This window comes from Tasmannia lanceolata, unplaced genomic scaffold, assembly GCF_043159265.1.
Source record: "Tasmannia lanceolata isolate RefF3 unplaced genomic scaffold, GAP_Taslan_0.1 ptg000012l, whole genome shotgun sequence".
Classification (NCBI taxonomy): Eukaryota; Viridiplantae; Streptophyta; class Magnoliopsida; order Canellales; family Winteraceae; genus Tasmannia; species Tasmannia lanceolata.
In genome coordinates this window covers 28,247,624-28,260,059 of record NW_027518689.1, presented here as the reverse complement: position 1 = coordinate 28,260,059, position 12,436 = coordinate 28,247,624, and the positions used below count along the sequence as shown (strand labels likewise).

At 38.8% G+C, this 12,436-nt stretch overlaps 1 protein-coding gene across 1 annotated transcript; it reads left to right on the top strand.

Moving 5' to 3' along the window:
* The first annotated feature begins 1,148 nt into the window (after nucleotides 1-1,148).
* Nucleotides 1,149-1,559, top strand: LOC143888694 (ethylene-responsive transcription factor 9-like). Its single transcript, XM_077393124.1, has one exon. The coding sequence runs from the start codon at nucleotides 1,149-1,151 to the stop codon at nucleotides 1,557-1,559; it is 411 nt and encodes a 136-aa protein (XP_077249239.1).
* The last annotated feature ends 10,877 nt before the right edge of the window (nucleotides 1,560-12,436 follow it).

The following is a 12,436-nucleotide window of genomic DNA, read 5'->3' as shown; positions in this document are numbered from 1 at the left end:
ATATGCATAGACGGTGGGATCCACAACACGTGAATATAAATATGGAACGGTGGCATCTTTTATTAATACCGCCTCTTTGTATGAGATTTCGCCGGCGTATTCATTACTTACGCCGGTGTACTCCTGAATTCCGCCGGCGTACACTCTATTTCTGCTTGCACCATATTTCAACAGGCATATTCCTTGATATTCCGGCGGCGTTTTCGATATTCTGATGGCGTACTCAATACGTTTGAAACATATGTTTGAACCCAGAAAATCCGACAGCGTATTCGATATTTCGGCAGCGTACTCTAGAATCCGGTGACGTACTTGATACCTTTGAACGGTGGGTGTCTCTTGAATACGGCGTTATACTTGATATTCCGGTGGCGTACTCAAGAATTCGGGACGTGAAAAATAATAAAATATTCAATAACATCGCTATTCTAAGCTAAAAGAGACGCGAGAAATAATAAAATATTCAATTACATCACCGTTCTCAACCAAAAGAAATATGTAAATAATTAAAATTTTAATAACGTAGCCGTTCTTTTTCCAAAAGAGAAGTAATAAATAATAAAATATTACTTTAAAAATAATGATTGACGTTGAGTTGTGAATTTGTGAGGCAGGGCAACATACGAGGCCTCTGATCATGTTAGAAGTGTACTGGGTCTTTTTTCCACCTGAAGATTGAATCACCCGTGTATGATGATTGTTTTAAAAAGTACACGAAATCCATAATTGCTCGAAACTAACACAGGCATTCCTTACTTTTCTCCATTTGAAAATCCTCATCATGTTAAATATCACCACCAGCTATGCATTTATGAATATCATAAATAAATAAATAAATTAAGGGAAATGACTTTACGCCCAACTGTAGGATAATGCGCCCCACTTTTTTTTGCAGACTTTAACGCTTTTTGACATTACAAAGGGGCGCATTATCCTCCATTGGGGTGAAAAAATCATAGCCTATAAATAAATAATTTCTTGTCGGGCAAAACGAAGACCACCTATTTCCCTATAAATACCCCTCCAATATGGCCATATCTCTCCTCCTCTTCTCAAACTCTATCTCCAAAATTTTCTACTCTTTTCCCACGCGCCCACCTCTGACTATTTTTAAAACCCTACGTTATTTTCCGACGAGTCACCGGATTATGGCGGTGGAGAGCTTCGCCTCCGGCAAGAAGGAGACGGAATCCGTCTCGGCACCGGTGAAGGAGGCTCATTTTAGAGGCGTAAGGAAACGGCCGTGGGGCCGATTCGCAGCCGAGATTCGTGATCCCTGGAAGAAGACTAGGAAATGGCTTGGAACCTTTGATACCGCTGAGGAGGCCGCGAGAGCCTATGATGAAGCCGCTCGTAATCTCCGCGGTCCAAAAGCAAAGACGAACTTTTCCAACGGTGAGATCGCGGTCTGGGGATCTGACGGTCGAGATCTCTTCTCTCCTACCGTCGGATCCTCCGATTTTTCCGGCGAGGGGTTGGAGTTGAAGAAAGAGAAGACGATGAGGAATGAGAAAAAACCGCTCGGTTTTGATCTCAATCTTCCAGCACCGCTGTTTTGATCGGACGGTCCTGATTTCTTGATCGTCGCAAAACTATTTCGATCTCAATTTATTTCTGTCTGATCGGACGGTCCTGATTTCTTGACTTTTGCTGACTTGCACGAGATCTGTTTTTTCAGTGCCATCTCTACTTCTGTTCTTTTCGTTTCCTATTTTACCCTTATCTCTATGTTTTATTTACCTTTTAGAGGCACATATTAAGGTTGAAAGACAACCTTAATATGTGATTAGGTGAAGAAGAATGAGGAATGAGAAAAATCCTCTTTATTTCGATCTGATCGGACGGTCTTAATTTCTTGAACTTTTTCAAAACTCAAACGAGTTCTTTTTTTTGTCCTGCCGGCGTAAGTTCCGGCACGGATTTTAACGTTTCTCGAGCGATCTCATATCTCTAGATTCTCTACATCTGTTATTTTTGTTTCCTGTTTTACCCATATCTTTCTATTTTATTTACCTTTTATGGCTGATTTCTGTTTTGTCTATCTGTGTACAGTTTCAAGCCAACCTTTCAATATTAAGCCGACTCTTTTACTGCTGTGAAGTTTGCATTCTGTTACTTTGGACGTAAAATTTGTTTTAATTTCATTTTTACGAGTGATGAAAATTACATAAATGATTTTTGGAAATCTCCATATTCAGATCGGAGGGTTAGGATCATCCTATGGAAATGATTTTTGGGGTACACCCTATTTACGTTGTGCCTAAACAGATGAACGGAAAAAAGTGGGCCGTACCTACTTTTTTTTAGACTTCACGTGTTTTCACGGCCACCAATCATATAATTTCTCTTTTATATGATGCCCGACCATCAAAATTATAATATCTTGCATCTTGATTTTTTATTTAAGTGAGAAGTTAAAAAAATGTGGTTTGAATTAGTTAAAAAATCAAGAGATAGGGTTTTGCCATCTGCCCTTGTAATTTTGACGGTCGGCCATCATATAAATTCTCAATTTTTACATTTTACGTACATTTTTAAACAAGATTACATAAATGCAAGAGAATCTTATTTGATCTGACAATTAATTAATTGCATCTGTGAATCTTATCTGATTTATCAATTAATTAATTGTTAGGTAAAAACGGCTTTAAATTAACTTTTTTTGAATTACTAATGGTTTCCCACGGAGAGCTGAATCAACATAGTACTGTGGCACGTGCGCAAGAAGAGAAGAAAATGCTTGTCTGCCTGGTGGTGTGTTTGATAGCATTCATTTGAGAATTTAACACTTGAACAGGGACAATTAGGTCATTTTATTCTTAATTATTTTACTTGTCTGGAAAAAAAGAGTGCGACAATTTGCAGAAAATATTTTATTTAGAGCACGGTGTGGGGACCACGTATTAAATTGACACGTGGCGTATTATACGGTAAGGGTTCTGACATGCGTTAAGACAGAAGAGAGAGGCGGCAGGTCATCCGACGTGTCCTCTACTAACGGCGCCACGTCATGGATTCTGAAAATAAATAAAGAAAAACAAAAAAAAAAAATCTGAAATGTGGGTCCCATATACTATGGAGACATCGTGGCCGAAGATGTAGGTCCCACCTGGTCTCAACTGCTGGATCTCACTATATTATCCAAATCTTATTTTTCAAAAAGTAGCCCATTCTAGAGGAATATCTAAACCGTCCATTTGATGGGCCATAGCGTAAATAGGTTGAGCTAAAAAAATCATTTCCATTGGATAATCCTAGCCCTCCGATCAATAGAGGAATTGCATAATATGAAAACCTCTATAGATTGGAGGGTTGGGATCTTCCAGTGCAATTTTTTGGACACAACCTATTTATGTTGTGGCCCTTGAAATGGATGGTTTGGATCGTCCTATGGCTCGTAAAGTACTTTTTGAGAAATACTAGAGTATATGGGCTCATGCCATATGAAAACTCTAGTTAATCCTTACTATACTAAAAGGGAGAATTCTAATTTTTTCGGCACGTTCTTTTGGTGTTATTCTCGTCGTGTCCTGCCTGTTGATGGCTATTCTTTCGTAAATGTTCTTCGTTCCTACCTTTTTTTCGTCAGCACAAAAAATACTCATTCAAATTTTATAAGGGTGCTTAGACGGCCTGGACCATCCAAATCCGAACTTTAAACAATTCGGTACCCGATTTTGGGTTCCAAAATTATTACTGATTCGATCTAGACAAAAAAAAGAAGCATGTGGCACTGTCCTAAATCTGATTTTATTTTACTATTTTCCGAAAACACCTTCTATTTTTTGATAATTTTAAGTGTATTTCAGCATCATTTTAGTAAAAAATAAGCCATATGCATTTTTTTGAACATTTCCTGTCTATCTATATCTATAAAGTTGAATGTGGTAAATTGTCGCCACATGACACCCCCACGTGGCACCCCCAAATTAAAAAACGCTTGCATTCCCTTATGTAGTGTTGGATTAAATGGTCTGATCTGTGACTTAATCGAACCCAAAAGGTGCAACTTGTAATCGAACCCAAAAGGTGCAACTTGAAGCGAAAAACTGTTACTTGAAACGAAAACCTTTTTCTGTTGGAAATCAGAAATGAAAATGTACCAGTACTTATCTCTTTTATAGAAGAAGAAGGCTGAGTCGTGCCACTGGTCACTCTCCTTAAGAATCGTATCCGCCCCCTACCGGTGCAACCGGGATCCGTGAATCGACACTCCAAGATAAAACAGCCAAAGTTTGGCTCCAGTCCATGTGCACTCGCTGACTGGTCCACCCAGAGCCACTTTGGAACTGTGCTCAAAACGGAACGGAACGAAGGAAGAAGATGAAAAGAATAATAGAATAGAAATCCTTTCTTGATGAACACCAAAAAGTGCAAAAACATTTTTTATTTTTTTTCTATGTTTAAACAAATCCGAATCAACCCCTTTTATAGATCCCATGTGACCGTTGGGAAGAGCCATTAAAAGACAAAAACCAACAGTCATATTTGTTACTGTTGAGATTTGAAACGATTTTGCAATTAAGGAGGGGCGACTATACCAAAAACAAGGGGGAGTGATAAATCGACTCCCAAATATCTTAAATCGACTCCCTTTGTGTCTTTCTCACTCCACTTTCTCTCTCTAACCCAGAGGAGAGAGAAGGACACATGGGGAGTCTATTTAAGATATTTGGAAGTCGATTTATCACTGCCCAAAACAAGGGGTAAAAATTAACAACGTTTTAGCGGACCTCGGACCACGGGACGGCCCGGCAACGCGTGTGTGTGTGTTATTTACACATTGGCTTGTGCTCTTTTAAAAGCCCAAGACCCGACAAATTCTAAAGCCCTTGAAGGCCCAAGCCTTTCTCCAACTCTCCATCTTATATGGATGAGAAGAAATTTCTTCCAAAGCAATGTGAGACTATTAATTTGCCTTTGGTTTAGAGAGCACAACATGCATACACACACTTCAAGCTTTTCAGTTCAAGTCCCCATTTAATCAAAAAATATTTGCTTTCAAAAGAAGAGGGGGAAACTTTAATTTGAATCTTCCCTCCAAATTTTAAACCCAAAGGAAAATGCATCTTTGACTTTTCAACTTAATTTTCTTTTAAAATTTGTAACAATTAGCACCCCACGTGACACCCCGAAATTTAAGAACGCTTACTCTTTCCAAATTACATGGCACGTTTCCTAATCTATCTATCTATCTATATCTATAAAGCTGAATGTGGTAAGTTGTGGAGGTCGCCAAGTGTCACCCCCACGTGACACCCCGAAATTTAAAAATGCTTGCATTCCCTTATTTAAAAAATATTTTTTTTAAGGATAATACCTCAAGGAATTCCAAAAGTTACTCTTTCCAAATTACATGGCATGTTTCCTAATGCCTTAATCAAATACGTTTCATATTCCTAAGCAAGAGTTAAAACCCAAACTACACTTCTCTTTCTCTCTATCTCAACGGATATGCCCCGTGCGATACCCGTGCATCGCACTAGACTGCAACTAGTTTTTAGTATGTTTTCATTCATATCTCTAAATGAGTCACCCTCTTTTCTTTATTCTTTAACCAGTCACTAGCCCATTGTGTCATTGCCGCTGCAGCTCATGCTTGCACTTGTCCTCTTTTGGGAATTTTAACTGTGCAAAAATATGAGTAGGACCTACTAGGACACTTCGATGATGATCCGATTTGAAATGGATCATGACCGAGACACAGGAATTAGGATTCGAGGAACACTTCGAAACAGATGAAACTGATAAGAGATTTGAACGGATCGTGACTAAGACATCGGTGGATCAGGATCCAAAGTGGATCGTTGACACCCCGTGACATAAGGTAGTGTGAGATTTTAGAAGGTTTGTGGCCGTATACTTCACAGTATTTTTCAAAAAGTGCGGTACAGCTCACTCCATAGGATGATCCAAACCGTTCATTAGCTGGGCAGCACCGCAAATAGGTCACCCCTCAAAGATCATTTCCAAATGATGATCGTACTCGATCTTCTAATGTATAGAGGGACTGCACATTATGGAAACCTCTATAGATCAGTAGGTATTGTTTATCACAACTTATCTGCGTTGTTGTCCAAGAAATGAATGGTTTGGATCATCTTATGTAGTGGGCTATGGAAATGGTTTTGGGGGCACAACCTGCTTTACCTTGGGGCCCAAGAAATGAACGGTTTAGATCATCCTATGGGCGTACAATACTTTTTGAAAAATACTGGAGTATACGGCCACTCACCATCTTATGTAGTGGGCTATGGAAATGAATTTTTTTCTTACCTTTTAAACCTCAAATCTCCTTTAAGTCTAGCTGAGGTTTCTATCTTGGAGATGAAAGCTCCTTGCTGATCTGAATCTTAGGAAATATGGTCACATCCGAAAGTGAAGATATGTTTGCATTGAACAGCAATTTGTCACTCTTTATCGTAAAACTCAGCAATCCTTAGAATACGTACTTGGTTTTGGTGATTTTAGGGAATTCTCATTCATTGGGAATCCTCTTTCATTCAATCAAAGAATCGTGCCAGAACATTCAGAGTAGACTAGGATTTATGAAATTCCAATTTAAAGAACTGTTTTTCAAGATGAACTATTTCCTCATGAACTCAAACATCTGAAAATCATCAAATTATGCAGAGTTTGAGGAATTCACAAGGCTTTTAAAGAGAAACCAAACGTTCAAAAGGGAAACTAAGTTTAATGACTGAGAACAAAGTGTCATATATCTCAGAACTGCCACCCGGCCGTCGTGGGTAGACTCACAGGCTGGGCGTGTGGTCACACCTCAAGGTCAGTCTCATTGTTGTGCCATAGGACACCGAGTTATGGCCTCGCGTCCCTCGGTGTTAGAATCAGGCCTTGTTTGAGCAGAGGTTGGTATACGGGTGAATCATGTTTTCGGTGTGAGGGGCCTGAGAAGGCTGAGGGCAGACCTAGACTGACCGCGAGGTCACTCCTTGCAGTCAATCACATGGTTGCGCCATAGGGCACCGAGTTAGAACCAGGTCATACCTCGTTCCAGATCCAAATGAGTTGAATCTCAAGCTTATTTGGAATTGAAATTTTCTCCAGTCTCAGGTTGTGTGTATTGCATCTGATCAACTACTAAACTTGGAGGGCTGTATTAAACTGAAGATAGGAAAATTTAGAAATATTTTTGTATTTTTTAGTTTTAGATCTTTGAACAAGGTGGGCACTACTCTATTTTAAAAATTATACGTATACCTCCTTATATAAACCAACCATACATATAACTCATATTTATTAGAAAAATCATTGCGGCCCTTATCCCAATATCCAAACCGTTCGTTTGATGAGCTCAATGTAAATAAGCATTTCCCCAAAAATCTTCTCCATATGATCATCCTAACTCTCCGATGTGTAGAGGCTGATCAGAGGGTTTGGGTATGGACATGATTTTATGTGCACAACCTATTTACCTTGTGGACCAACAAAAGAATGGTTTGGATCTTCGAATCAGATGGGCCGAAATGATTTTTTTTTAAAAAATACACTTTTTACCTTCTTCCAATATCCAAACCGTTCGTTTGATGAGCTCAATGTAAATAAGCATTTCCCCAAAAATCTTCTCCATATGATCATCCTAACTCTCCGATGTGTAGAGGCTGATCAGAGGGTTTGGGTATGGACATGATTTTATGTGCACAACCTATTTACCTTGTGGACCAACAAAAGAATGGTTTGGATCTTCGAATCAGATGGGCTGAAATGATTTTTTTTTAAAATACACTTTTTACCTTCTTCAAAGATTTAAACCATTGAATGTTGGTCCCCACCCAGGGTATGTGTTCAAAGAGGAGAGAGAGAGAGAGAGAGAGAGAGAGAGAGAGAGAGAGAGAGAGAGAGAGAGAGAGTTGTGAGAATAAGCATGGGTGGGACCTACTGTTACGAACCCGATCCGGTTCGCAACGGATTGATCTTCTTAGAGGGAAGATCGGCCTCTTGACCCACTTCGAGGGAAGGGTTGTCCTCCTTTGTGCGCAAACACAGTTTCTGGGATAAATTCTGCATGCCTTTATTTATATTTCCTTCTCTCTTTATACATTAAGCCACACTTGTGTCTCAGGTACACTTGCACAAAAGTAGGAGAAAGAATAGGGAAATCCTAACTTAATTGACTCTTAATAACTCTTAACTAATTGATCTTTCCTAACTTAATGGACTCTAATTAATTATTATTGATTCAAACGGCTAATATTATCCTAACGGAAAATCAGAAAAATCTGCACGTAACATCCCACCCACCTTGAAATCAACCTTGTCCTCAAGGTTGGAGATTCTTGTGGAGACTTTCCAATACTTCTTCCCTCTTCTTTGTTTTTTCTTTCTCCGCCTTTTTCTTCTTCTCTTCGTCTTGTAATTAGTCAGCATTTTGCATTTTGTCATCAAGAGTTGAGGCTGCTTGATTTTCAAATTGATATGATCGTAATTTTCATCTAAGCTCCATTGCCGTGCTTTTTTGATGTTTCAACATATGGATGATCGTGGATGAGGATCTTCTCGGTGGTGTTGGGTACATTGAGAGGAACGACGGATTTTTGGATGACGACCTTGTCGGAATTGACAACGCTGATGAACGCATTTCTTTCGTGGCTTTTTCTCTTTTTCTTTTTATAAACTTGGCACGATACAAATTCAACAAACCTAAAACACTTGTCCATGAGAGGCCATAAACTTTACTTTTACCTCCACCATTACGGTTTTGGATGTTGGAACTTTCCTTCGGGCTGCGCGTACGTATACCCGTCATCTCGTCAAACCGAGCGTTCAGAACAAAAAACATCACCTCCATCTCCTTTATCATTTTCTCTTGTCCCACCGCAAGAGAACGCTACGCCGCTTCCAACCGTCCGATCCTTGGACCATCCGTGCCTTGTTATGATACCACTTTGTTACGAACCCGATCCGGTTCGCAACGGATTGATCTTCTTAGAGGGAAGATCGGCCTCTTGACCCACTTCGAGGGAAGGATCGTCCTCCTTTGTGCGCAAACACAGTTTCTGGGATAAATTTTGCATGCCTTTATTTATATTTCCTTCTCTCTTTATACATTAAGCCACACTTGTATCTCAGGAACACTTGCACAAAAGAAGGATAAAGAATAGGGAAATCCTAACTTAATGGACTCTTGATTACTCCTAACTAATTGATCTTTCCTAACTTAATGGACTCTAATTAATTGCTATTGATTCAAACGGCTAATATTATCCTAAGGGAAAATCAGAAAAATCTGCATGTAACATCCCACCCACCTTGAAATCAACCTCAAGGTTGGAGATTCTTGTGGAGACTTTCCAATACTTCTTCCATCTTCTTTGTTTTTTCTTTCTCCGTCTTTTTCTTCTTCTCTTTGTCTTGTAATTAGTCAGCATTTCACATTTTGTCATCAAGAGTTGAGGCTGCTTGATTTTCAAATTGATATGATCGTATTTTTCATCTAAGCTCCATTGCCGTGCTTTTTTTATGTTTCAACACACGGATGGTCGTGGATGAGGATCTTCTCGGTGGTGTTGGGTACGTTGAGAGGAACGACGGATTTTCCGACGACGACCTTGTTGGAATTGACAACGCTGATGAACACATTTCTTTCGTGGCTTTTTCTCTTTTTCTTTTTTTGAACTTGGGACGATACAAATTCAACAAACCTGAAACACTTGTCCCTGAGAGGCCATAAACTTTACCTTTACCTCCACCATTACGGTTTTGGATGTTGGAACTTTCCTTCGGGCTGCGCGTACGTATAGCCATCATCTCGTCAAACTGAGCGTTCAGAACAGAAAACATCACCTCCATCTCCTTGATCATTCTCTCTTGTTCCACCGCAAGAGAACGCAACGCCGCTTCCAACCGTCCCATCCTTGGACCATCCATGCCTTGCTCTGATACCACTTTGTTACAAACCCGATCCGGTTCGCAACGGATTGATCTTCTTAGAGGGAAGATCGGCCTCTTGACCCACTTCGAGGGAAGGATCGTCCTCCTTTGTGCGCAAACATAGTTTCTGGGATAAATTCTGCATGCCTTTATTTATATTTCCTTCTCTCTTTATACATTAAGCCACACTCGTATCTCACGTACACTTGCACAAAAGTAGGAGAAAGAATAGGGAAATCTTAACTTAATGGACTCTTGATAACTCCTAACTAATTGATCTTTCCTAACTTAATGGACTCTAATTAATTGCTATTGATTCAAACGGCTAATATTATCCTAACGGAAAATCAGAAAAATTTGCTCGTAACGCCTACTTTGTTCAAAGATTTAAACAATTCACTTGTTAGGCCCCACCAAAGGTTCATATCATAGAGATGAATTAGGCAGGCCTGAAGGAAGCAATAAGCAAGTATGGCAGCAAAATAAAATTATAATGAGCAGGTATAAACACAATTACTACCACAAGGGCTATGAAAGAGCAAGTTAGCAAAAGGGTGTAATGGTTGCAAGTGTTGTGGAAATGATGACGCAGTCTGGTGATGAGCAAATCCACTTCCCTTGAGCATAGAGTAACTCTAATTTTCAAACCCAAAATAACACTTGCAGTGTCCCATGCTTATAATGCCCTTCCAATACAATTAGGGGAACAGGCTAATTCTTCCTTCACCATACAACAACTCTAATGCACGATGAGAGATTCACTATGAGCAAAACTGTGTCTTGGTTGCAATTTCCATTCCTTATAATAATAACGCATTAAAAAAAGTAACCACACCTCACTGATATTGGGATATAATATTAGTACGGTAGTTAAATCTTCAACCACAAGTTAATAGAAATATGTAGATGCTTGGTTCTATCTAACTGGGATATAATATCTAACCAGGTCTAAAGAGCGGGCATTATTTTGACAACTATATAGTTTCTATAAAAAAAGGAACTTAAAGGAGCTTCTAATACTGAAATTTTCTCTCTACTTTTGTCAAATAAATGGCATGCAAGATGAGGCATGGATCGGAGTAAGGTGAAACATCATTCGAAAGCACAGATGGCCAAATTGTACCTCTTGCACAATTCATATGATAACTTCACTATATTCCACTCAGAGAGCTAAATGTAATATTGGATCCAATTCCAAGATGACATAAACTGAATGATCCGAACAGGATTTATGCTTGCTTAGGCTTATGCTAATCAAACAGAGAGGAACAGTTCTCTTTTCTCTAGTTGCAGATGATCCACACAAATTGAAACTTGCGTGCATTCAATTCCCAGGACAAAATCTATAGAAATTACCTGTAGATCGATGACTTCCTAGTAATGACAAAAGAAACAATGTTGAATCAATTAGATTGTAGAGCTCCATGACACAGACATATTTCTTTATTCCCTTCCACTTCTCAACCAGATCCAACCCAACCCGAATTGCACCCCTATATCTTTGTCTCTACTTTTAAGAAATTTAGTGTGCAATTAAATCCTGAGAAAAGAAAAGAAATCCCGAGAAAAGAATGCTTGAGAAACTGACATGGCAAAAGGAAAAGAAATCCCGAGAAACTGTGTAGGAAAAGGTTTCCCGTGCCTGCTCACTTGCACAGGAAATCCCGAGAAACTGTGCAGGAAAAGGTTTCTCACACGGCTTATTCCGTGGGAAACCAAATCGCATCAAAAGGTGGAATTTGGTTTCTCACACTTGTGGGAAAATAGTCTTTTCCACGTCATTTGTGGCATTTTCCATGTCATTTTTTGACATTTTCCACCTCATCCTGTTAGTTTCTCGGGAAAACAAGTAAACACCACTATTTTAGCTTTCTCGGAGAAAAAAAAGGTGTTTTCCAGGGATTCGATTTTCCGAGAACGCAAGTGAACAAGCTTAAGGGCCCGTTTGGTTCGTTGGAAAGGTCTTTCCACCCCGGAAAGCCTTTCCGGACTTTTTTTCCTTTCTTTTCTAGGAAGTCCTTTCGTCGTTGGGTACAACAAAGCTGGAATAGAAAGAAAGGTATTTATATTTTCGAATGCATGTTATTTGGAAAAAGAATAATAAAAGGAATTAAAAAAAGAATGCAAATCATAATAATAATAATAATAATGATAAAGAAATAATAAAAAGAGAGACATACCAATAAATTGCAAATTGAAAATCACTGCTATCATCATTTCCTTTAACACCAAATAAAAAGAATTAAAAAGAAAATAATGCAAAAAAATAAAAAAAATAAATAATAATAAGTAAAAGAAAGACGTACCGAAGAAAATAAAGAATCAAAGAAATTGAAAATAAACATTGAAAATCTGCCAACGAGATAGAAAAAAAAATAACAAAAACTTATCTCTTGAAAGAAAAGCAACAATAATCATAATAAGATCAATAAGAAAAATAAATAGAAATTATGAAGAAGAAAAGAATCGTATATACAAAGAAAAGAGTAATTACTTTCAAGCGACCACCCTGCTTAGTCCTCTACAGTTAGGGGTGTAAACGAGC

Coding starts and splice junctions, on each gene's coding strand:
- LOC143888694 (XM_077393124.1), top strand. CDS start 1,149: ATGGCGGTGGAGAGCTTCGCCTCCGGCAAGAAGGAGACGGAATCCGTC.